Raw genomic sequence first — 23,849 nt, 5'->3', positions numbered from 1 at the left:
ACTAGTGTTATATCGGTATTCGTTTGGAAGTAAGAAAGAATAAGAGCTTTTGAAAACAAATATTTAAGTGAAGATTTTAACATTTCAATGTGTATATACTGCATAGTCAAAACTCATTTAATATATATCCAAATTAGACCCAAAAATATCACATTACAAATCTACCTTAGAGGTTATATGAACGGCACTATGAAGCTTTTTGGTTACATAAATGGTATTATAATTGTTTGGGGTAGATGTCCTGTTTACAAGTTTGTGATAACGGAATTTCCCCTATGACCAAAAGAATCGAATTGATTGAACCAAATGTCTACCCCTATGAACTGTTATAAATGATCTGTTTGGGGAGCTTCTCTCAGATGCAGTTTTTGAAAAAAAAACTGCTTCTGCCAGAAGCTGAATTGGAGACAGAAGCTGGATTTCAGAGTTTTTCTAGATTATCAGAAATTGGCTACCAAACAGCTGCTTCTCATAATTAAAAGCTCTCCAAACAAGCCCAAATACCACTCTATGATAACTTATTTCTTATTTAGATTATGTTAAAATAGTAATGTGTCTATGGTGTACTGTATTATTTGTAATCTGTTGGAAGTGTAGATGAAGCATAAAGCATGCGATCCAGCCATTTTTTTTTGGTTAACTTTTTTCGTAAGGCACACAACATATATTACACCCGTGGCTTCAAAAAGGAAAAAAGAAAAAGAAAAAACATATACTACACCCGTTACCCGTACACCATACGGCTGTACACCCATACCAAGTCCCAGAGCAACGTAGGCCATGGACTGATGAGACATATCCAAGGATATATACAGTATGCATATAGCCGCACTTCAGAGATCAAGTTCAATAGTATAGCTAACTACAACTTCAATTCATATATAGTCAATTTAATAACTAATTCATATAATAATTATTTATAAAACATTAATACATGTTTACACGTTGTATTTTGAAGCTCATACTGCAGCTGGCTCTCTTTCATCTTTTATCTCTTTAAAATATATTTATAACTGGTTTATATCCTACTATTGTACATGGTCCGGCCAGAGAAATGGAAGAGAGTCAGATGACATATGTGCAGTCGATCCAGATGCCTAGAAGACGCGGATACCAAGGCCGAGGCGTCTCCCCCAGTACTCGATGAGCCTGTCCATCTCGCCGTCGTCGATGTAGCCGTCGCCGTCCGCGTCGGCGTGGATCATCCCGAGCTTGCACTTGAGCCACCTGTTCCGCGCGCCCACGGCGCGCAGGGCGTTGCGCAGCTCGTCGCGGCTGATCCGGCCGTCGCCGTCGGTGTCGAACCGCCGGATCCACTCCTTGAACTCGCGCACCGTCCTCTCGTCGAGCGCCACCTGGTGGTGGCGGCTCCCGCCGTCGACGATGCCGCGCTTGCTCCTGATCTCGACACCGAAGCAGGGCAGAAATGCCTCCATGATCAGAGGATCGGAGCTGCTGGCTGATCGGCAGAAATGCCTCCACTTTCTTAGGCTTGCAGTTGCAGAGTGAAGTGCATATATATCCTCGTGTGTGCACGGCCTCCACGAATCTGTGAAAAAAAGAGACCATGACAAGAAATATATGCCTCCATATCCTGACACTATCTGTTCACTCGGATAAGTACGTGCAGGTTTGGGGGTGAATTAATCACTATTTCACGATCAACCGCTCGTTGACGATCTCACGGTTAACACTCGAGCAATTCGTCTCACATGATCACATCCAATGGCGAAACCAAGCTTAGGGCAATTAGGGCTTAAGGCCCAAACCTAGGTCCAAAATCAAATTATATAAAATTACCATATAAATTTTAAAATTATTTGGACCATGCTAGCTCAGCCCTAGACTTCAATATGCGTTCTGGTTCTGCCTCTGATCACATCCAAGTGTTTGATCATCCTGGTTGTATATTTATGTCCAACATGTTCACAATATTGTCATGTCACCTATGTTATCATCCACTAATGTCGTGTTCCAATATGAATGTTATATATTTATATCCAGACATCGTTCTCAATATCATCATGTCATCACCTATGTTATCATCTACTAATATCGTGTTCCAATATAAATAGGTATCGTGCATGATCACTTCCTCGCCACTTTGCCAACGGTTTCATCTTCATCCTCCTATGTAAACTACCGATAGACTTTATTTGAATTAATTAAGAGTTGGTCTAAAATTCAACTTGAATCAAAAGTGGTTTGAACTTGAAAGTTCTTTCTAAATAAAGTTCAAAAGCCTTTTTACCATCCTTGAAAAAGTACCTCAAAATACTACATATTTTAGTGTAGGGCTTTTTTTACCATCCTTGATAAGTACCTTAAGGTATCCAAAATTTTAGTACAATTTTTTGATACCTCAAGGTACAATGTACCTCAAGATACCACATCTTTTACGCTAAAAAGTCCTTAAGGTACTTTTCAAGAATGGTAAAAAAGCTTAAAGTGGGCTAAAGTTCAAATAATAAATCTCCTAACTGAAAGTTTGTCTCTAGTTGATACATTTTTTTAGGTGATCGTACACACATACATAAACATAAATATTGCAGGATAGCTATTTACCAAACGCTCTATCTAACTTCTCTAGGAAATGTATCTATTCCCCACTCCGCATCACGCCATAGGCCGAGGCGGCTGATGTCTCTTCCCTTTCAAGCTCGTCCCTCTCCTTACCACCGTGTTCCTTATCTCTAGCAAGCAATCGACAGGCCTAGGTCGCGTTCGTTTGGGGTGAGAAGGAATATTAGTTATTCAGCGTGAAAAACATAGTAATAGATTAGTACATAATTAAAGTTATTAATTATTAAAAAATATAAAATAGATTAATATGACTGTTTAAAACAACTTTTCTATAGAACATTTTTACAAAAAATACACCGTTTACCAGCTTGAACACGCGGAAAACGAGAGGTTAAGATAACTTAACCCCTGACCGAACACGGCCCTAGTCCTCCTTTCGATCATCCTTCCCATCAATTTAGGCCATGTACCTAGGATTTAAATAACCTTAAGAACCTATGATCTGTGTATCAATCCTTATGGATGTTTTACCTATTTTTACCCATTTTGTTCATACCCATTCAGTAAGTATAGACTTTGACCTAAATTTTTTAAACTTATGATTATACTATAAAAGTTATCAAATTTGACTAAAATTTAGCGAAATTGTCTATTATGTAGAGGAGCAACTTTGTTTGAATTTTGATCCATTTCTACATATGAGACTCACGTATGTCTCTTCACTTACTAATTGGGTTAACGATTTAATTGTTCATGGATAACCTATCCACACATTAAGCACGGCATGGATTGATCTATTGAACCATAGATTTATGAACTCAATAAAAAAAAGTTTATATTGATTCATATCCTAGCCATTCCTATCCTAGCTCCTGAACATAGATAGTTCTACCTTTGAATCTCTTCATGTAGCTAGAAATATTTATCGTACTGCCTCCATTTCATAATGTAAGATGTTTGATCGTCTTATTTAAAAATTTAATACAAATATAAAGAATGACAAGTCATGTTTAAAGTTCTTTTGATAATAAAACACATCACAAGCAAAATAAATGATGTTTCTATAATTTTTTAAATAAGATAAATGGTCAAACATTGCAATTAGAAGAGTCAAACATCTTATATTATGAAACGGATTAAGAAGATAACTCTTGATGGGTTGATGGTAAGCCACAACTATTGGCTCATGCCCGAAATAGGCTGGGATTCAGGCCTTTGAAGCAAGGAGTGTGTTTAGCCCGTCAACTCGTCAAGGTTCCAACAGACGGATTTCTATGTGTGATTTTTATCTGGTTAATTTACACCTGTTGTTAGTCTGACAGATAAAGTTAGCAGCGAGAACTTATTCTGACCTCTTTTGAAAATAACTTTTGTTCTAGATAAATATTGACCGGAGATCCCCCTCGAGCATACTTATCCTAGAGTAAAATATGCACTCACGAATGCATCAAGAGTCTACAGCACATGGACTGACGGGGCAACTCAATAAGGTTGGTTATTGATGTATCAAATATATAGAAATACCTCTAGTCATAAATATTTGATGATTGAGATATGATTTGATTCAACATTTTGTATTAATTAGGCAATCAACGACTTCTCAAATGCTTAGTTTTAAAAAATATTATACTTAGATTTATCTTAAAAAGTAGTATTATAATATCATAAATTTATTATATTTTATAAACTTGTAATAATATAATCGATGGTCAAAGCTCAAAATATTTGGTCGAATCTTATCATAAACACAATGTATTTATGACTAGATGAAATAGCGCATATTGTGGAATATGAGAAGGGGCCTCGACTGGATGGCTGTGTAATTAAGAAAACTGACTAGATATACATGTCTCTAAAAAAAAGAACAAAAACTGGAATATGATTCCAAGCCTCGGCATGTGACGCGTTATTGTGGGTGTAGTTGTCTCCAAGATTCTATAATCACATATAATGTTTCATAGTGTTTTAGGTGCTGTTTGGGAAGGAGAGATTTATTTTTAGTACATGTCACATCGGATGTTTGACACTAATTTAAAGTATTAAATATAGACTAATTATAAAATCCATTTCATAACTTTGGACTAATTCGCGAGACGAATCTATTGAGCCTAATTAATCCATGATTAACCTATGCGATGCTACGGTAAACATTTGCTAATTATGGATTAATTAGACTTAAAAAATTCGTCTCGCTAATTAGCTCTCATTTATAAAATTAGTTTTTTTATTAGTCTATATTTAATACTTCAAATTGATGTCGAAACATCCGATGTGACATGAGGCTAAAAAATTTAGCCCCATCTAAACATCTTCTTAGAATCAAATATGGTTAACTTCATGCAAGGTTTTATGAATAATAAACTAAATATCTTCCCAGGGGATCGGCATATTTATAAATAAAAAATAATTTATAAATAACTTATTTATATATTTTTAGAGATATAAAAATCAAGGTTAAAATTAAAAAAGATCAAATTTCAGTTTATAAGTATAAGAAAAACATAAGTAAACAAATATGGGTGATTAACAACAGTGTCGTAGTTTGCACAAGTGCACTGCACACCTACTCTCACGTCCTTGTCAATTTTGATGCTTTAATATGAGCTTCAATTAACCGTGCAACTAACCTAAGGCACTGTTTTTGGATCGAAGGATCTGACGGAGTTGTATGAATTGTGTCGTAGTTTGCACATCTGTTTTGGTATGACCTTGTGTCCGACAGACAATTTGGACATTACATTCTTCATGTTGTGTAACGCTAGAGAAACAGTGTTGTTTACTTGTTTGTTTATCGCGTAGCCTTCTAACGTTTTGTTTTTCTCCCCCTAAATTGCAGGAAATTCACGGGATTTGGGGGGTAATCTAATAGAGCAGGAAATAGTCTAATTTATTTATTCCCTCACAATTCATACATGCATGCTCAGGGATGAGATAGAATATGGAAAACAGTTTTTAGCACACGGGTTTATATACACCCTTGTGCTTGCATGCCATCTAAATAGTTATAAGAAATATGAAAAAATTAACAAGATAGATTAATATAAGTTATATCACTTCACAAACATGCAAGTTTAATTCAACTTCTACCAGTTGTAGCAAAAAAAACAAATAAAATTAAAACTAACTATACGCATATTCATAATTGTTTTTGTTATTTTTGCTATAACTTGTAGAAGATGAATTTAAACTTGCATGTTAGTGGAGTGATATAACTAATATTAAACCATCTTGTTAAATTTTTCTATATTTTTTATAACTATTTAGATGACATGCAAGTAACGGGTGTACTAGAAAAACTGCTTCCATACAACATGCAGATGACCTCACAGGCATTACCCAGGAGGCTCAAGGCTTCTTCCTTGAGCGAGTCATCATGGCCATGAAATCGTCCATGTCCACGAAGCCGTCATGGTTCCTGTCGACTTCCCTCACCATCTTCCTGCAATCCTCCAGGCTGCACTCGTCCCCGAGCTTGCGCAGCACCTCCTTCACCTCCTCAGCGCTGATCCTGCCGTCGCCGTCCCTGTCGAACACGAAGAACGCCCGGCGCATGTCCCCCAGAGGCACGCCGCTCCTGTGCACCTCCATGAACTCCTCGAAGTCGACGTGGCCGTCCTTCTTGGCGTCGGCGACGCAGATCATCCGCCTCGCCTCGTCGGCGGCGTCGGCCTTCCCGAATTTCTCCAGGAGCCCCCTCAGATCCTTCCTGGAGATCCGGTCGGGCTCGCCGGCGATCTTGTCGAACACTTTCCTCATCTCGTCGTCGTCGGGTTTGTAGATCATCATCAGGTCGGAGAACTGCCTGTCCCTGGCCGACAGCAGCCGCCCGGTTGGCCGGCCGGCGGCCTTGGACTTGAGCTTCTCAAGATTGTACTTGAAGTCCAGAAGGTTCAGATGAGACATTTTGGATTTGGTTTGCTGCAACTACGGATGATTGATACTTCATGAAAGTTTATTGGACTCTTATCCTGAACATGGCTAAGGTGCATATATGGAATAGATGCCTGACAACTGCAGAAAGTTTCAGGAAATGTGATTCCTCCAGAACTTGCACTGTAGGTTATCTCAAACCAGAAAGAAGGGCAAAAGATGGACCAGCCAGCATGCAAAGTAAGAATCTACTATAGCTGTTTGGTAATTGGGGTAAGGATAGCGGAAGAGATGTACAAACTGAACCAAAGGCTGACTTGAAATAATTTCTTTCCTTTTCTTTATCAACTATAATGATAAGAACAAAGGGCACCAATTATTAGCAGATAATGGTTTACAACATTTAAAAAATGGCACCCCATCATGTAACAGAAAGAATCACTGGTTAAATCGTCCAAGATGTGAACGCAATCTATCCAGCAGCAGTTAATAAATTACAGCTGCAGAGCGAACAGGGCCATCAAACTATGGTGGTTTTCCGTTGTCTAATTCACCCATGTTTTCAACGTCCTCGCGGAATGTCATTTTCCGAACATAACCTACAGAATAGGTAGAAAACCCGCCCAGGTGTCATAACAATAAATCAATATATAAAATATTTACCAAGAGTAACAAAGAGTGAAGGCAGTAACAAGAAATCACATTATATTAGAATAGTATTAGAAATATCTCAGCTATCAACAAATGTTAATCTCACAAGCTCTATTGGAATGTCTAGCTGGCTCAAGCTATTTACTTTTCCATGGCACGAATCCTGCAAAATTTGGCAGCAACCATCTAAATACCTACTCATCTGTTAGACATAGGGATAACAATTAAGTGCCCAACACACATGTACATGCAAGTTTTATGGCAATTTCTATCTGGAGTATTATCTATTAGGTCAGATTCAAGAGCTAACTTTGCTTGTTATTGGAACTTTTCAAGGAGTTTTTGGATAGATAATAGTATCGCATCCTTATTGTTGACTTCAGTATCTGTTAAAATTTCCATTCCAAAGTTACTCGGTGGCATATCAATTGCAATTTTATTCACAATAGGTCAGTATCATCTGATTAGAAAAGCTCTACTAAAGCTCTGGTGAAGAAAAGGATGGATTTTTTAGAGCCAGATTTATGTGGCAGAAGGAACAGGGGATAAAAAAATCATCGGGTTAACTGGTCAACAGTGTGCACCCCAAAAGATCAAGAGGTTATGGGGGGTACTGGAAAACATGAATAAAAACCTTACCAGGAAAGTGGGTTTGGAAGTTAGAAAGTGAACAAGGCATATGGCAGGAGATTCTGAAGAACAAATACATATCCATAAAAACTCTGATAAGATATTAAAAAAACTGAGATCTAGAGACTGATTTTTGGGCGGGATCAAATAATTATTTTATAAATTCTGTGAGAAGAAAATTGGTGATGGTAAGTGTACATGTTTTGGGAGGACAGTTCACAGTTGGTACTGTACAACGCCACCCTGACAAAGAATGTTCTGGTGGCAAAGATGATAGGGGAATGACTAGACTGTCTGAAATTCTGAAGTTAGTGGAGACTGGAGACAAACAATAGAATGGAATAAATTGCAAAAATTGTGTCAGCCTATTGTGCTGACTGATGAACCGGACAAATTGGAAATTCGGGACTATTTCTGTTCAAGGGCATTTGGAGAGTCAAAAGTCCACTTAGAATCAAAGTTTTTGTTTGGCTATTTCTGAAGACTATATCTTGACTAAAGATAATCTACTAAGAAGATGTTGGAAGAGAAAGAGAGAAAATGCCAATTCTGTTCAGCTGATGAAGCAATTGAACACTTGTTTTTGAAATGCCCCCTCACTAGGTTTGTCTGGAATGTATAGTCTCCTGTACTTTTAACCTGAAACAAATGAACAAGATACACCATATTTTTGGTGCTGGATACATAGTTTCAGAAAACAAGAGGAAAAAATATGGTGACTGTGGGTGTGGTAACAGTAATTTGGGTGGTTTGGAAAGCCAGGAATTCTACATGTTTTCGCAATAAGATGCCATATGATCCAAGTGAGCTAATATTTGATGTTTGCCATTGGATTCAGTCATGGTCCATTTTGCAGAAAAAGGAGGAAGAACAAAGAAAGATGAAATGGGGTGCGGTGTTGATAAAGGTCGCCGATGATATATACAGCTCCAGGCATGGGTGGCAACCTGACATCAAGCAACTGAAGATGAATCATACGGATGAAAACCTTGCTTTTGGAAGATCAGTGTAATGTTTGTTGATGTCTGTAGGCTACTTTGCTTTATCTCATCAGATTGAGTTGCTCTGTTTTGTAACTGGTTAAAAACTACTTTGCTTGGATGCCTGTAGAAACGGTAGTCAGTGGGTGCACTGCGTTGTCCCTGTAAAAAATACTAGTAGTCTGTTTTGCTTCATTTCGATAATGAAATTGGAGAGGCTACCCTCTCTTTCTCAAAAACATAACAAAACAAAAAGAAAACAAACAAACAGATACTCCTTTTCCAGTTATTCCTGAACAGATGAGAGAAACTAAAGCATTGAATTCTAGGTTCAGTTACCCATTAATCATTTGCAACATTTCAAGAGCTACATAGCTGTGGCACTGTATACAGTTTTATCAGTAGTTCATTTCCACCCAAGTTATGTTGACTAACTGTCCTTGATTGTTAAGATAAGCTTTCATCATTATCTGCAATTGACATGCATAATTCGGATTCAGCTTGCTTTTTGGCTTAAAAGTTGGATTATAAGTCCAAACAAAGAGGGCCTTAGTGCATACCAGTGATATTTGCAGCCTTGGTCTTTGAACAAAAGGGGCATAAAAGCTGCACTTAAAAGCTTGGCGTGAAGGTTCACGTTCATACTACTGCTGGCCATTTTACAACATCCTAACCGGAGACCAAGGCTTTCCGTCCAATTATCTATATAATTCATCAAAACTAGACTGTATCTAATCACCAAGTGCAACCCCTAAATTGAAGGCAAACGGCAACCTTTCACAACAAGAAGACATTGTTTGTTTTCTCCTACCAACGAGAGCAATACAAGATCGGGAATGCACGAGCAAGATAGCTCACCAATGCCAGCGCACGGCACGCATTTGCAGATGGTCTCCCTCCCCTTCTTCCTGAAATAGCTCACCAGCCCAGTCCCTTGGCAGCTCCGGCACTTGCCCGTCCACTCGTACGAGACAGTCTTGCAATCCTTCAAATCCAAATCCAATCGTCACCAAATATACTCTTCAGATCACAAAAAAAAACAAAATCAATATCTCTATGATTCAACCGCACCCACCTCGATCTCCACGTCGCAGCTGAGGCGGCGGTCGAGCTCCTCACGCGACATCGGCTCGGTATCCGGAACGGTCAGCGGCAGCGGAAGCGGCTCCACGTCATCGACGAGGTAGCTCTCCCTGTCCCCCGACCACCAGTCCCACCATCTCCTCCCCTTCCCCTTCTTCTTACTCTCCCCCGCGTCCTCCTTGGCCCTGACGCGCACGCCGGGATCCCGGGCGGCGACGCGGCCGCCGGACGTCGAAGGGTCCGCGTCGGGCGGCGCCCTGGGCCGGAACCAGTCGGGCGAAGAGGCCGCGCCGGTGGTGTTGGCCGCCGGCGCCGGCGGAGGCGGCGTGCGGGGGCGCCGGGAGCGGCGGGGGATGGGGAGGGAAGGGTTGGGGCGGGAGGAGAGGAGCGGGGTGGGGTTCGCGGGAGTCATGGGGATGGGAGTGGGGTTTGCGGCCGGGACGCGGAGATCATCGCTCGCCGGCGACGAGTGGGAACGGGAGTAGTTGGAGTGACGGGGAAGCAAGCGATGTGGCGACGAGGAGCGCGGCGGAGGAGGTACAGATAACAACAAAGAAATAAAAAAAATAAAAGGGACAGCTGGGAGATATCTTGAGAGAGAGGGCCGCTAATGGGCCGGTCACTCGGCCCATGGGCTGCCCAACTTTACTGGGCTGGTTTATAGTGCCTGTTTGTTTCCTAAAATTTCTTTTAAATACTTGTTACATCGAATATTTGTATTAAATATAGATTATTAATAAAACTCACCTCATACTCTGGACTATTTGCGAGATAAATCTATTAAGCCTAATTTGTTCATGATTAGCGAATGTGATGCTACAGTAAACATTTGCTAATCATGGATCAATTAGGCTTTAAAAATTTGTCTAATGAAATAGCTTTTATTTATGAAATTAGTTTTGTTATCGGTCTATATTTAATAATCTTAATTAACGTTCAAACATCCGATGTGATAAAGGACTAAAAAAAAGTCTATAGATCCAAACAGCCACATAGGATCCGCAATTTAATGTTGTGGGGTTTTAAAGTTTTTTCTTCCGTCCAAATTTTTTTTTCTTTTAAAGTTTTTGTTGTTTGTTCTGTAAAGATTTTATTATTTTTAAGAAGCTATTACACTGTGTTTCGGTAAAAGGGGACAAATACGTTGGGATTTGAAAAGATTGGGAATAAATACATTGGAGTTTAAAAAATGGAATAAGTCTACGTAATCCCGCAATGTTTTACCACCCGATCACTTAACCCCTTCACCTAACAAACCAGGTATTTAACCCCCTAATCTATCTAATACCATTTAGATTACCCCTCACGGGCGATTTGGTGGTTTTGCTCCTTGTTTTGCCATGGCGGTAGACTTTTTTCAACATGATTTTTTGATGTCTTGTATATTGCACTAATTTGGGTGAACATGATTGCATATGGACTAATTCGGGTAGTTTGTATATTGCACTAATTTTTATGCCATACTGAACATGATTGCATATGAACTAGAAAACTGAAAGCTAACGGTTCCATTTGCACTAGAAAATTGAAAGCTTTTTGGCCAGATCGTCAGAAACTGGAAGCTAACGGTACAATTTTAACTAATTTTTCCTTTTTCGACTTTAGCATAAAGGGAAAAGTGGTTAAATGGTACCGTTAGCTTACAGTTCTGACGATATGGCCAAAAAGCTTCAATTTTCTAGTGCAAATGGAACCGTTAGCTTTCAGTTTTCTAGTTCATATGCAATCATGTTCAGCATGGCATTAAAAAAAATTAGTGCAATATACAAACTACCTGAATTAGTCCATATGCAATCATATTCACCTAAATTAGTGTAATATATAAGGCATCAAAAAATCATGTTAAAAAATTCTGAAGCATGGCAAAACAAGGAGCAAAACCACCAAAACTAACGTGAGGGTGTAATATAAACGGTATTAGATTGATTAGGGGGTTAAATACCTGATTTGTTAGGTGAGAGGGTCGAGAGATCAGTGGTAAAATGTTGAGGGGTTATGTAGACTTATTCCTTAAAAAATTGAAGGATATTTTAGTTTTATAACTTTGATGGGTACACGTGAGATAGGCTAAAAATGAAATCCGTACTTCGGTAACATTTGCATCATTTTGTTCTCATTTTAGATGAAAGTTAAAATTAAACCACTATAATTTAACATACAGACTTCTAATCCTAGGTGCCAAACATGGCCATAGTTCTAGATTCACATTTTTTTTTTAAAAAAAAGGAGAATGTGTGTTGTATTTCTAGCTCAAGAAATAGACGAATCTAAACTATGATCATATAAATAGCAATTCAATGAATCATGTTATCCCTATTTTAGATAAATATATACGATTTTAAACCACCTTGCTTTAACTTAGAATCTCCTTACTTTAACTTGCAATCTCCACATGCGACGTGAATTTTGGATCTAAAGCCGTATCAAACATGGACTAGTAGATTTTCTGAGCTTATGTCATTTTCTCTCCTTTTCTCCATCTTAGGGAGAAATCTCAGGCTGATACATGTTTGATTCTTGTTCATCTAAAAAATTAGATAAATTTTAGTTGAATTTGCTAGTTCAATTTGTTGTATTGTTTCATGCAAAACACTTTTACCATGTTGAAATGTACATCAATAATCAGGTACCATACAGTTGCAGGCTTAAGTACATTCAGGAGGACCTTTTTTTTCAAAAAGAAAAGAAACTTGGAGCAAAAACGGACACTATCAAAATCCAAAAGAACCAAAAGAATAGATAAAACATTGGTATATGATTACTATTCTGTTGTATGTATGCAAGCATGTCATCGAATGTTCATAACTCTTTCTTTATCTTGTGAACACCGGATTGATCTGAACCTGACCAAGCTTCTAGTTGGTGAATCTGTTAGCTAAGGTTATTCCCGGGTGCATATCTGTCAGAGTAAGATTATTTGGTTTTTATCAGTCACTATAGAAATAAGGAATCACAAGCTTAAAATGCAACATTTTGTGATCACTCACTGGAACATAATGTCTGTCCTGTTCTTGAGGTTGCTTGGAATCATCCCTTGCAATGTATTGTTCTGCACAAACCTGTAAAGGAAAAGGCTCAAGCGGTCATAACTTCTGGATAAATTCAACTACCATAGGTCAACATATCAAGATTATAACTGGAAAATGGAGCAATAACTTGACTAAGTATAAACTACTAGTTGAAGCCACTTACAGTTCACGAAGCCTTGGCAGATTTCCTAGCGATGGAGGAATCACCCCTGTCAGTCGGTTGTTCTCCAGATGCCTTCATATAAAAATAAAAAGCAACCAGGTGATCTTCAGTTTACTGAACAATTATTCAAAAGAAACATTTATTGAGCAGTATGTGTAGCTACGGAGTACTAGCTGCTGCAGTTGCTTACAGAGAAACCAAATGATGTAGGAGGCTCATATCTGGAATTGCTCCGGTCAGATTGTTCCCCACAAGCCAACTGCAATCACCACACCCAAATCAGGCAATCAATATTTACTTAGCATTTTAATCTTGTTTTTCAAATCTCTGGCATTTGTTTGTTTCAGGAAGCTTACATGCTTGAGACTGCAGTCAGGTTGGCAATGCCGTCAGATATTGATCCTCCAACACTAAAATTAGTGAGATTCCTGCATTGCAATTGCCAACAGTTCGTTGTTCAGAAATCAACAAGAGAACACTCTTAGCTTGCGTTGCGTGCATAATTAGAGATGGAAATTACTCAGTACTGTACTACACTTACAGAGCAACCACTCGAGCAAGCGGCCCTTGGGTGCAGGTGACGCCAGTCCATGAGTTCCCCTGAGGCAAGCATGGATCGCCGGCCCAGTCAGGCGGCGTGCTGTCGAAACCTCTAGCTAGCGCCTCCATGCCGATCACTGCAGCAACACGAGGCGAAGAGACATGGATAATTTTGATGAACAAACGACGAATTCGCCATGATCGTGAGGTTTTCTCGGTTGCAAGTTACCATCTCTGGGATGTGTCCTCCCTCCGAGCGGAACAACCATCATCAGCTCGGCGGCGTTGATCACCGGTCCGACCGGCGAACCCGGCGCAGGTGTCAGCGTGATCTTTGTCCGCCCGGAGAGCGGCCACCTGTCGCCGTAGAGCATCGACCCCGCCGTCGAGACGTTCAGGCCGGCGAAGAAGGTCTGGCCGTTGACGGCGACGTCGAAGACTCTCCAGCTGAGCGGGCCCGGCGCGCGGCTGTCCTGGAAGTAGAGTGCCAGGTAGTAGCTCGCAGCGGGGAGCGGCGCCGGCGGCCACTGGAGCTCCAGGCTCTCGCCGCGTCCGGCCGCCGTGACGCCTCGGCGGAACACCTCCTCCGGTGGCTTGTTCCAGAACGCCGCCGGCGACACGCTCGCCTGGCTCTCCACCACCGGCATCCCGTCGCTGTGCGCCTCCCAGAACCGGTTGAGACGATCACCCGGTGGATAGCTAGAGAAAATTCACAAATTCCACGAGATCAAGCAGTAAGAACGCGATGAATCCGTAGCAAGAAAACGGGCGGTGCAGGGGGTTCCTCTGACCTGACGGCGGCTGAGCCGTCATGGCCGAAGCTGTGGCGCGCGATGGTGCTGAGGGCGTAGGACTCGAAGTCGGTGGAGTTGTACACCGAGTCCTCCAATGGCGACACCTCGAGCGCGGAGATGAAGGGGCTGGACTTGGTGGCGGCGTTCCTGGCCAGGCACACGCTGACCTCCTTGCCGGCGGCGAGCACCACGGCCTCGTAGTACGTCGCGAGGCCCCTGGCGTAGTCGCCGGCCGTGTCCACCTCGCTCCACCGCGTCCCGTCGATGATCTGGTCGAACACCGGCGGCGCACCGCCGCCGTCGAACCCGCCGTAGAAGTACGTCGTGCGGACGAGGTACTTCCTCTTCCTCTCGGCGGGCACCACGTAGCAATACTTCCTCGCCGACGTGTCCGGGAAGTACCGGAGCGAGGAGAGCACCGGCAGCACGCCCGGTGACTTCAGATCGGTGGCGTTGCCGACGCCGACGAACCGGCCGGCATCGGGGACCCATGTCACGTCGCCGACCACCTTCTCCGACGTCGCGCCGCAACTTATCTGGCACCCTGCGAACGAACGCACCGCACGATGTTCATCAACTGCCCAGGTACATTACACTGCACGTCGCGATGCCTCGCTGTCACGTTCGTTCATCACCTGCAAGGCCATCGGCACCGGCGATGCCGCAGACGAGGACGACGGCGAGGAGGGAGAAGGGGATCATCGGAAGGTGCAGGTGTGCAACCACAACGAGATAGTCGTTGGCTCGTTGCCGGCTTGACAGTTGAGACTTCTGCATTTTCTGCTTTGTTTAGCTTGGGCCGGCGACAGTTTCTTCAGAAATTGAATCCTTTTTTGTTTCCCTCTGAATTTCTTCTCATCAGCTCTTGGTGGAACACATGTTGTTTACATATGTATGGTCTCTTCCAAGACATAGAACTGCATTGCAAATCTGCAGACACGCAGTACAGGACACAATGATTAATCTATGATTGGAATGGAACACAAACAGGGCATCTTTTTTTCTCGACGTTATTTTAGTCGGCACCAATGCAGGTTTGGATCGTGAAGAAGGAAGTGCCATTTTGCGCTTGCTTGGGGGTGGAAAGCGTTTGGAACTTTGGATAGGAGGGGGACTGAGTCTGCTGCAGGCTGGGGATCTATTCGTTGCGTCTCGTGCTCGCCGTGGGGGCGTGGACGTGGTGGGTGTGTTGTGCCTTGCTTGCCTGCACCGATCTAGCTGAATCTTTTCGCAGTTTTTTTTTAGTTTCAGATGGGTGGTGTGTGATTGATACTAGTACGTTCGTGGGACGTGCTTGGATCAACGATTACTGCCCTAAGTTTGTTCGTGGTACACTAGGGTTGTGTTCATCAAAGTTGATAAAAGACTAAAGATTATATGATTTTTTATAGTTATTTAATTATATATGATGAAATTAACTTTTATAAAATTGAAAATCTACCCTATAAAGATTAGAGGTTAAACTTATATGTAGAAATATTTTATAAAAAAATATACCTTTTAACAACTTAGAAAACGCTTGCTAAACCAAAGGAACAGTCTGTTCTAAAAGAGCAATCATCTTGAAAAAAAAAATGAAAGACTAGGTGGAGTTTGATATGTGCCTGTGCCACGCTGTACACGGAAATACGTTGAACATGGCGATGATTGGTGCCGAGCCGGGATCCCGTCGCAATCAGCGGTATGAGAAGAACGGCGAATTTGACAAGATCTGCCCGAAAATTCCTCATGCGTATGAACTTATATGTCCATATGAATATTGATGTTGTGATGTTTCTACACAGTTGCAAACTTTGTTTTTCGAGGGATTTACACAGTTGAAAACTTGCAATTGAGGAGTTTTGTTTCCTCTTTTCCCTTTTTTTTAGGAAACAGTCGTCTGCTGGGTTCGATGACTTTTTGACAAATCAGTTGCCGGTTAGGCCTGAAGTTACACGGGCCAACTTGGGCCTACCATAAAAAGGCCTCGATTCCCTTCAGTCTATACAGCTGAAATATGTTGGACCGAGTCACCGAGATCAATTAAGCTGAAATACCCGCGTTCGTACCTTCGGCTTCGTAAACGAGATTTTCTCATTTTCCGCACACACTTTTCAAATTGCTAAACTTATGTTTTTTAAAATTTTTCTATATAAAAGTTACTTTAGATCATATTAAACTATTTTATATTTTTATTATTAATAATTATTTTTATAACTAATAATTAATTAATTACCTAAGTACTATAAAGCAACGAATTTAGGATATGGGCCGTAAGTGGACATACCTGGGCTTGCTTAGTTGGGCCCTAGTGTTTTCATCGTCCTTGGACAGAGTCCTAACCAAAAAGAGAAGCGTAAACAAATGGAAGTTTGCATCTTACACAACGCCATTTGCTGCTTGCTTCGAGCTGCAAAAAGGTGAGAGCCCCCGCAATGCCGCAAGTCCACGACACCACGACCCTGCATCAGATCGGAGCCAATCTACGTTTCTGCTTCGCTCGCGCACCGGAAGCTTCCATCTTTCTCGGCGCAGACGAAGCCGAGAGATTAAAATGGACAGGAAGCCGACGCGGCCGCCGCCGTTGCCGTCGAAGACGAGCGGCGCGTGGCCCGTCGCGCTGCTCGTCGTTCTCTGCTTCGCCTCTCTCCCGCTCTTCCTCGCGCTGTCACGCGCGCGGCCGAGCTTGTCCGACGTGTGGCAGATGGGCGTCACGGTGGCCCCCGTGCGAGAGGGTGCGTAGCTGTCGACGCTCTTGCTGTAACATCATTGCGCGGCGAGCCGGCGAGTTCACTGTTTCTTGATCATTGCAGAGGATCCAGCGGCGAACTCGTCGGAACCCTCTCCGGCGAGCTGGGACAGGCTCCTCGGCGGGCTGCTCTCGCCGGACATCGGCGAGAGCGCGTGCCCGAGCCGGTACCAGTCCTCGCTCCACCGCAAACCGTCGCCGCACTCGCCGTCGCCGTACCTCGTCTCCCGGCTGCGGAAATACGAGGCGCTCCACCGCAAATGTGGCCCTGGCACTCTCTTCTACAAGAAGTCGCTGATGCAGCTCACCTCCGCGTACAGCATGGGCCTCGTCGAGTGCAACTACCTGGTCTGGACGCCGTGCAGCGGCAGCCACCTCGGCGACCGAATGCTCTCCATGGCGTCCGCCTTCCTCTACGCGCTCCTCACCCACCGCGTCTTCGTGGTGCACGTCACCGACGACATGGCCGGCCTCTTCTGCGAGCCCTTCCCGGCCGCGTCGTGGGAGCTCCCCCAGGGCTTCCACGTCCACAACCTGACACAGCTCCGCCGGGGCAGCGAGCACAGCTACGCCAACCTGCTCCAGGCCAAGAAGATCAAGACCGACGACCCCGCCGGCGTGCGGTCCGAGTCACTGCCGTCGTACGCGTACGTCCACCTGGAGCACGACTACCAGCAGCCGGACCAGCTCTTCTTCTGCGACGACGACCAGACCGTGCTGTCGAAGGTGAACTGGCTGATACTGCGCTCCGATCTCTACTTCACGCCAGGGCTGTTCCTGGTGCCGCAGTTCGAGAACGAGCTCCGGTGGATGTTCCCGGCGAGGGACACGGTGTTCCACCACATCGGGAGGTACCTTTTCCACCCTTCCAACAAGGTGTGGGAGCTCATCACGAGGTACCACACGTCGTACATGGCCAAGTTTGAAGAAAAGATTGGCATTCAGACCACGACCTTCTCCGGGAGCAAGGTGTCTTCAGAGGAGCACTTCAAGCAGATCGTCGCTTGCACGAGTCAGGAGAAGATTCTGCCGGAGATCGACCCAAGTGCGACGTCGAGCGTTAATGGGACGGCGTCGAAGGCTGTGCTCGTCAGCTCGGCGCAGCCGGAGCACGCCGAGAAGCTGAAGGCGATGTACTACGAGCACACGACGGTGACCGGCGAGTCCGTCAGCGTGCTGCAGCCGGCCGGCGCCGCCCGTAGGCAGGCGTCCAACCAGAACACGCTGGCGGAGATGTTCCTGCAGAGCTACTGCGACGTGTCGGTGGTTAGCGGGCGGTCGACGGCGGGGTACGTCGGCCACGGCCTCGCCGGGGTTAAGTCCTTCCTGTTGCTAGCGGCGAGGAATCAGACCACGGCGGCCAACCCGCCCTGCATCCAGACGACTTCGATGGAACCGTGCTTCCATGCGCCGCCGAAGTATGACTGCAGGGCCAAGAAGGATGGAGACCTTGGTGCAGTTCTGCGGCATGTCAGGCACTGCGAGGATGTGGCCGACGGTCTCAAATTGTATGACTAATTAATTTTGAGATACCTTTTCAGTTATTTGGATGGGAAAAAACACAGGTTCCAGTGATAAGTTGAAAGAAGAAAAACCGTAGAATAATTACATGGAAAGCAAATGTAATATGGCCTTCCTAGTTGAAAGACAGGGAGTGGATTTTTAACTCTGAAGCGAACATTTCCTCATTTATTGTATGCTATTTAAATAGTTATCAAAAAATTTTAAAAAAAATTATAAAGATAGATTAATATAAGATATATAACTACACAAACATGCAAGTTTAAATATGACTTCTACAATCCATAACAAAAATAATAAATATGACTATGAATATACATATACTATTTAGAGTTCGATTTGTTATTTTTGTTGTGGATTATAAAAGCCATATTTGAGCTCGTATGTTTGTGTAGTGATATATCTTATATTAATCTATCTGCATAATTTTTTTCAAATTTTTTGATAATTATTTGGATAGCATGCAATAGACGAAGAGATATCCCCTCGAAGGTTTAGAATACTTTCCCGACGAGGAGTTCACATTAGACCCTTTCTTGCAATTGGTTGTCTTGGAGAAGGTACTGACACCCCGTCTTTAGGCAAACAATAAGCACACAACAATTTTATTTTTTTGGTGTAAAATTTGGAGGTATTTTAATATTCTTGAAGAGGTATCTGAGCTAACATATTTTCTAGTTAGAAAATTGGTAGCTCTACTACATCACTCGAGGTACCAAATTTTTTTTAAAAAAAGTACCTACAAGTATTTTCATCAAGATCGTAAAATTTCTTAAAACATGGTTTATTTAGGTACATAAATGCACTTTCTTAAAGATGAAATGTTCATAAGGTGAACAACATATGACCAATTACGATGAAAATTTGTTAATATGCATGATGACACAAAGCCTCGATTTCTATAACATGGTTCCAACTTATTTAGAGTATTGATACAACAAAGACTTCTAGCTTAATTTTTTTATATAATTTTCAAGAAGCAATTACAACCTTAATGCCAATATTTTGTAGGTACATGTACAAAATAAACAATAAATAAACAAACTAGCAAGGAGAAAGGCTATCATTTCAAATGTGTCTTTCTCCTAAACATGAACATTGCCACTAAGGACCGTGGGAAGAACGACTTTCGTGGCCTAGACTCTGTCATTGTAGTTGTTCCTATTGTGTCGGCTCTAGGTAGCAATTGGTACTTATGAGGATCAGAGGTAGATGATCCTATTGCATCAAAAGAGGTCGATGTGTTCTTTAGACTGAAGATTTGACCAATAGGAAGAGATGCCTCACTGGCCTTTCGTTGTTTCTCATGTTGGGCTCTCCTTTTTCTTAGTTCATTCTCCATTGCTAATTTTCCATCATGTGCTACATTGGCTTTCTCATGGGCATCTCTTAGTGCAATCCTTCTATCGTCAATTTGTTTGATTAGTTGATCTAACCTATCCAAACTCCTCACCTCTGCCTCCTTTGCCTCCTTGATCTTGTCTACAGCTCTGATCACTCGCTTCTTAGCAAGGTCCTCGGCGTCTTGAACTTTCTTGCACAATATATTGTACTCTTCAATAGACAATGTGATAGTTTTGTTTCTTCGTGCAACTTGGGATTCTAATTCCACTTCGTCTTTGTAGTCCTCTAATGCATTTGCTGATGCCACCGCAATTTCTCTAGATGCATTAACTGCAAGTATCTCTCTTGATGTTGCTTCTATCCTCAATTGGACAACATTTATCTCTGCCTGGGCTTGATCTGCTTCTTCCCTAGCCTTTTTCATCTCATTCCTAGCGAACATAACATTCTTCTTTGCATGTTCCAACTTTTTACTTGCCTGTTGTAGCTCTAAAGGAATTTTTGCCGCTTTTGTTCTCTCTTCCACCGTACTTAGATCAAATGCAATCTTGTTTAATTCTTCCTGAAGAGACAAAGCAGAAACAAATGCAAGATTCTCTTTCTGCCTTAACACTGCAAGGTTTGTTTTCTCATTCTCTACATCAGCACGTAATGTAGCCGCAACATTCCACAAAGACTTCACCTCATTCTTGGCCCTCCCAATGTCTATCCTCATATCTTCAAGTTCCTTTCTAGTTTGTGCTAGCTTCATGCGAAGAAGAACCATTGGACATTCTTTCTCTTTATTATCACTTGGCACTTCAGGCAATGTGCCTTCCACATAAGCCATAAACTCATCCCTTAGATTCATCAGCAACACTGATGCTGCCTGTAACTTGGACTCAAGATCTTTATTAACCGATAGGTCATCATTCAACTTTTGAACCTCATCGTCAAGTTGGTTGAGCTCATTATGCCAATTTAGCCTGTCATGTTGATAAGTCAAAGCTACATTTCTTTTTTGTTCCTCGGCTATAATATGGGCAGCTTGAAAAGAGGCTAGCGACTCTTTCATGTTGATAATCTTAATGGTGAGATCCTCAACGATCTTCTCAATTTCCTGTGATGCAACAAAAGATTCACATGCTTTTTTTTCCGTAATATCCCTTTGAGAAACTAGAGATGTGTATTCCTTTTGAAGTTGATCTAGCTCCATTTTCACCGACTGCAAATCTGTTAATACTGATGCACGTCGTTCATCTACAAGTCCAATCTCTTCCTTTAATATACCATTCTCTTTATGGGCAATGCCTTGTTGTATCTCTTTAAACTGAATCTCAACAAGCTCTAAGTTTTGTTGAGCTTGCATTGCCTCAACCTGGGCATTGTCTAGATCTATTCTTAGCCCTTCTATAATTCGCCTAGTACCACGCAACTCCTCAAGAACTTTGCTTTTTTGAACTCTAGTAGCTTCTATTTTTATCTGATATTCAGTAGCATCTTGCTGCATCTTGTCAAGTTCAATTTGGACATGTTTTCGTCTCTACACCAAATAATTTTAATTAACTTAAGTATTCTTTTCATTAAAATAAAACAATAACGTAGATTTAAAAGCATTAGAAAATCACCTCTTTCCAGTCAAGTATCCCTCCAAATTTACTAACAGCATCTTTAACGGATTCAATTGGGGCTCTAGTATCAACTAGAACTCGATTGTCGATGGTTTGAATGAAGCGTTCAGCAATCTCTGCGGCCTTAAAAATATTTCCAGCTGAGTTATGACGATATATTTCCTTCTTCTCAAGCTGCTTATCACAATTCTTATCTACCTTGTTTGCACATAGATCATTAATTGTAAGAGAACTTAAATCTTCACTAAAACGTCTTGTGTGACCATGTCTATATTTTATGTTCTCTTCAAAATGGTTATGGTGATTCTCCTCTCCATCATTCAGGCGTAAATTATTAATTGTAAGAGAACTTAAATCTTCACTTGAATGTCTCTTATGACCAATCGAGAAACTTGAAGGAAAATTAGATGAATAGGTAGTCTTTGATTCATGTGAGCTTGACAACACATCAACAAAGTTTGGATCAACAGTCACTTGAGTAATCCCTTCAACATTCAAGCCCTCCATCTCCTGGCATGTGGGATAATACCAAATAATGCTTCAAATAATTATGATGGAGAGAATTACTAATGGGTGCCTGAAAAGGTGATTATCATGCCATTTAAAAAGAAAAAAACTATAATTAAACACTATGCTCATAAATCCATGACAAATATAATATTGTATGAGATAGCTTAACCCTTTTTATATGAGTTGTATGATATCAGGAAGGGTCATTTACACACCATGTTGGTCAAATCATCAAAGTATTAAGGTATTCATGTCCGTGGACAAAAAAGGTGTAGGGCTTGGTTTTTCTAAATATTGGAGTCATGTAAATTAGCATGCTAGTAACCTTATGGTCTAAATCAATCTGCGTAATGTAGTTTCCCATATAGTCTCGATAAAACTAAAGCATCCTGTTGATACCCAAATTTGGTAACTGGAGAAAATATAGAAATATTTGGTTTGATTTGGTTAGGTGTTCTCCTAAGTTTTATCCACAAATATTTACATCACGATGACACATTGGGATACATATGAAAGAAGTGATTGGATAGACTAAAAGCATTTCATTAATCTATTTGGTTGGGTGGTCTCCTAAGTTTTATCTAAAAGAGTATATAACATGTAGCCATGCAAAGTGTTAACAAATGTATAATAGATCTCTACCATGTTGCAATATCCCTTTCACTTCCAATTCATATTAGGACAATTAATTTCACATGATCCTCGATTACTTTGTTATTTGTCATAAACAGAAATTTTGACTCTGTTTAATCTGAAGAAAATCTGTAATTGTCATTCATGATGCACCTACACAGATAGATACATGGAAATTTATGCAAATCAAATACATGATGGCGTAGTATAAAAACACACAACAACATTAAAAAAAAATTGGCCAGCAAAATGTAGAAAAATAGTTATGTGGGATTTTGCAATACCTCTTGGATCTTTGGTTATTCCTTCCCTTCGAGTCTTCGTAGATAAGAGATATTAGAGTTGTGAGGAAGGGGGAAAAGAGAAGGGGAGAAAAAACAGGGAGGCAATACCTTGCACAATGTGCATGGACACCCCAAGTCCACCAAACATAAAAACTACCACTATTTTTAGGATGTGGAGATGTGTTATTCCGTAAGAACAGGGACTTGTCTAGCCTGGTTTTAGAACTTTTTGCAAAAGCTATAGCACCAACCAAACAATACATGTCCGATGCCAAACTTCAATAGCTACTAACACGGTTCTCACAACTTGATGGTATTCAAGTATCTTTCAAGCTTATACACCATAGTTCAATTGGTGGTTGTCACTTTGAAAATATAGTTATCACGAAAAGAAATAAATCAATATCTATAGATTGACCGTAATTAATTATAAATTGTAACAACTTACTATTGACAAATATAATTTGTAAAACTTTTTATGTACTAGAAAATGGGTGCACCTATTGGCGTGCAGGTTAATTTTTAGTCTATGAATATTATTGAGTGTTACTTCTACTTTAGCCCATAATATTGTTAAGGGTTAATACTTAATCATACTTCAAGACATACAAAGCATCATAATTTTTATGAGTTAGTTTAAGTTAAGTGGTTAGTTGAAACTAACCAATTATGGACCAAGAAATCAAGGGTCCTTTGATCTGTTGGAAAAACATAAAAATTTTGTAGGATTTTAATCCATTAGAAAACTTATCGATGTGGTTCTTTATTTCGAAACAAAGGATTGGGACTTTAACAATCCTATAACATCCCATAAATTCCCATGGGATAGCTCAAGACAATACTACAGAGGAAAGTTAGCATGAGGTTGAATCTTATAGAAATCTTTGTATGAGTTATCTCTCTCCTCTAACTTGTTTTTTTTTTCGTACCATCCATTTGGACGGTCTGTTTTCCTT

The 23,849-nt window shown here is 41.4% G+C and overlaps 6 protein-coding genes across 7 annotated transcripts; 1 reads left to right on the top strand and 5 right to left on the bottom strand.

Annotated features, from left to right (window-relative positions):
* Positions 1-619: 619 nt before the first annotated feature.
* Positions 620-1,511, bottom strand: LOC107304951 (polcalcin Cyn d 7-like). The gene has a single exon (XM_040527760.1). It carries the CDS (start codon positions 1,434-1,436, stop codon positions 1,098-1,100), a length of 339 nt encoding a protein of 112 aa, XP_040383694.1. The 5' UTR covers positions 1,437-1,511; the 3' UTR covers positions 620-1,097.
* A 4,218-nt stretch (positions 1,512-5,729) lies between these two features.
* On the bottom strand, positions 5,730-6,617 carry LOC102714399 (calmodulin-like protein 30). The gene has a single exon (XM_006660639.3). It carries the CDS (start codon positions 6,424-6,426, stop codon positions 5,869-5,871), a length of 558 nt encoding a protein of 185 aa, XP_006660702.1. The 5' UTR covers positions 6,427-6,617; the 3' UTR covers positions 5,730-5,868.
* An 89-nt stretch (positions 6,618-6,706) lies between these two features.
* On the bottom strand, positions 6,707-10,278 carry LOC102707708 (protein disulfide-isomerase SCO2). Its single transcript, XM_040527635.1, has 3 exons — positions 9,730-10,278; positions 9,513-9,639; positions 6,707-6,992 (listed from the first exon to the last, which is right to left on the bottom strand). Exons 1-3 carry the CDS (start codon positions 10,147-10,149, stop codon positions 6,919-6,921), a joined length of 621 nt encoding a protein of 206 aa, XP_040383569.1. The 5' UTR covers positions 10,150-10,278; the 3' UTR covers positions 6,707-6,918.
* Positions 10,279-12,382: 2,104 nt separating this feature from the next.
* Positions 12,383-15,114, bottom strand: LOC102714120 (probable LRR receptor-like serine/threonine-protein kinase At1g67720). Its single transcript, XM_006660638.2, has 9 exons — positions 14,899-15,114; positions 14,261-14,807; positions 13,699-14,168; positions 13,471-13,606; positions 13,286-13,357; positions 13,120-13,188; positions 12,930-13,001; positions 12,725-12,796; positions 12,383-12,636 (listed from the first exon to the last, which is right to left on the bottom strand). Exons 1-9 carry the CDS (start codon positions 15,038-15,040, stop codon positions 12,609-12,611), a joined length of 1,608 nt encoding a protein of 535 aa, XP_006660701.1. The 5' UTR covers positions 15,041-15,114; the 3' UTR covers positions 12,383-12,608.
* A 1,638-nt stretch (positions 15,115-16,752) lies between these two features.
* Positions 16,753-18,663, top strand: LOC102713846 (galactoside 2-alpha-L-fucosyltransferase-like). The gene is made up of 2 exons (XM_006660637.2): positions 16,753-16,977; positions 17,056-18,663. The coding sequence occupies exons 1-2, from the start codon at positions 16,797-16,799 to the stop codon at positions 18,507-18,509; spliced, it is 1,635 nt and encodes a 544-aa protein (XP_006660700.1). The 5' UTR covers positions 16,753-16,796; the 3' UTR covers positions 18,510-18,663.
* Positions 18,664-19,397: 734 nt separating this feature from the next.
* On the bottom strand, positions 19,398-23,010 carry LOC102707428 (protein WEAK CHLOROPLAST MOVEMENT UNDER BLUE LIGHT 1-like). 2 transcript variants are annotated; one of them, XM_015841100.1, is made up of 3 exons: positions 22,894-23,010; positions 21,464-22,043; positions 19,398-21,378 (listed from the first exon to the last, which is right to left on the bottom strand). In XM_015841100.1, the coding sequence occupies exons 2-3, from the start codon at positions 21,971-21,973 to the stop codon at positions 19,576-19,578; spliced, it is 2,313 nt and encodes a 770-aa protein (XP_015696586.1). In that variant the 5' UTR covers positions 21,974-22,043; positions 22,894-23,010; the 3' UTR covers positions 19,398-19,575. The 2 variants fall into 2 exon arrangements, with proteins under 2 accessions (XP_015696586.1, XP_006661311.1); XM_006661248.2 differs by having other exon boundaries at positions 21,464-21,976.
* Positions 23,011-23,849: the final 839 nt, after the last annotated feature.

The sequence above is a fragment of the Oryza brachyantha genome, chromosome 9, assembly GCF_000231095.2.
Source record: "Oryza brachyantha chromosome 9, ObraRS2, whole genome shotgun sequence".
NCBI lineage: Eukaryota > Viridiplantae > Streptophyta > Magnoliopsida > Poales > Poaceae > Oryza > Oryza brachyantha.
This window is presented reverse-complemented; position numbering and strand designations above follow the sequence as displayed.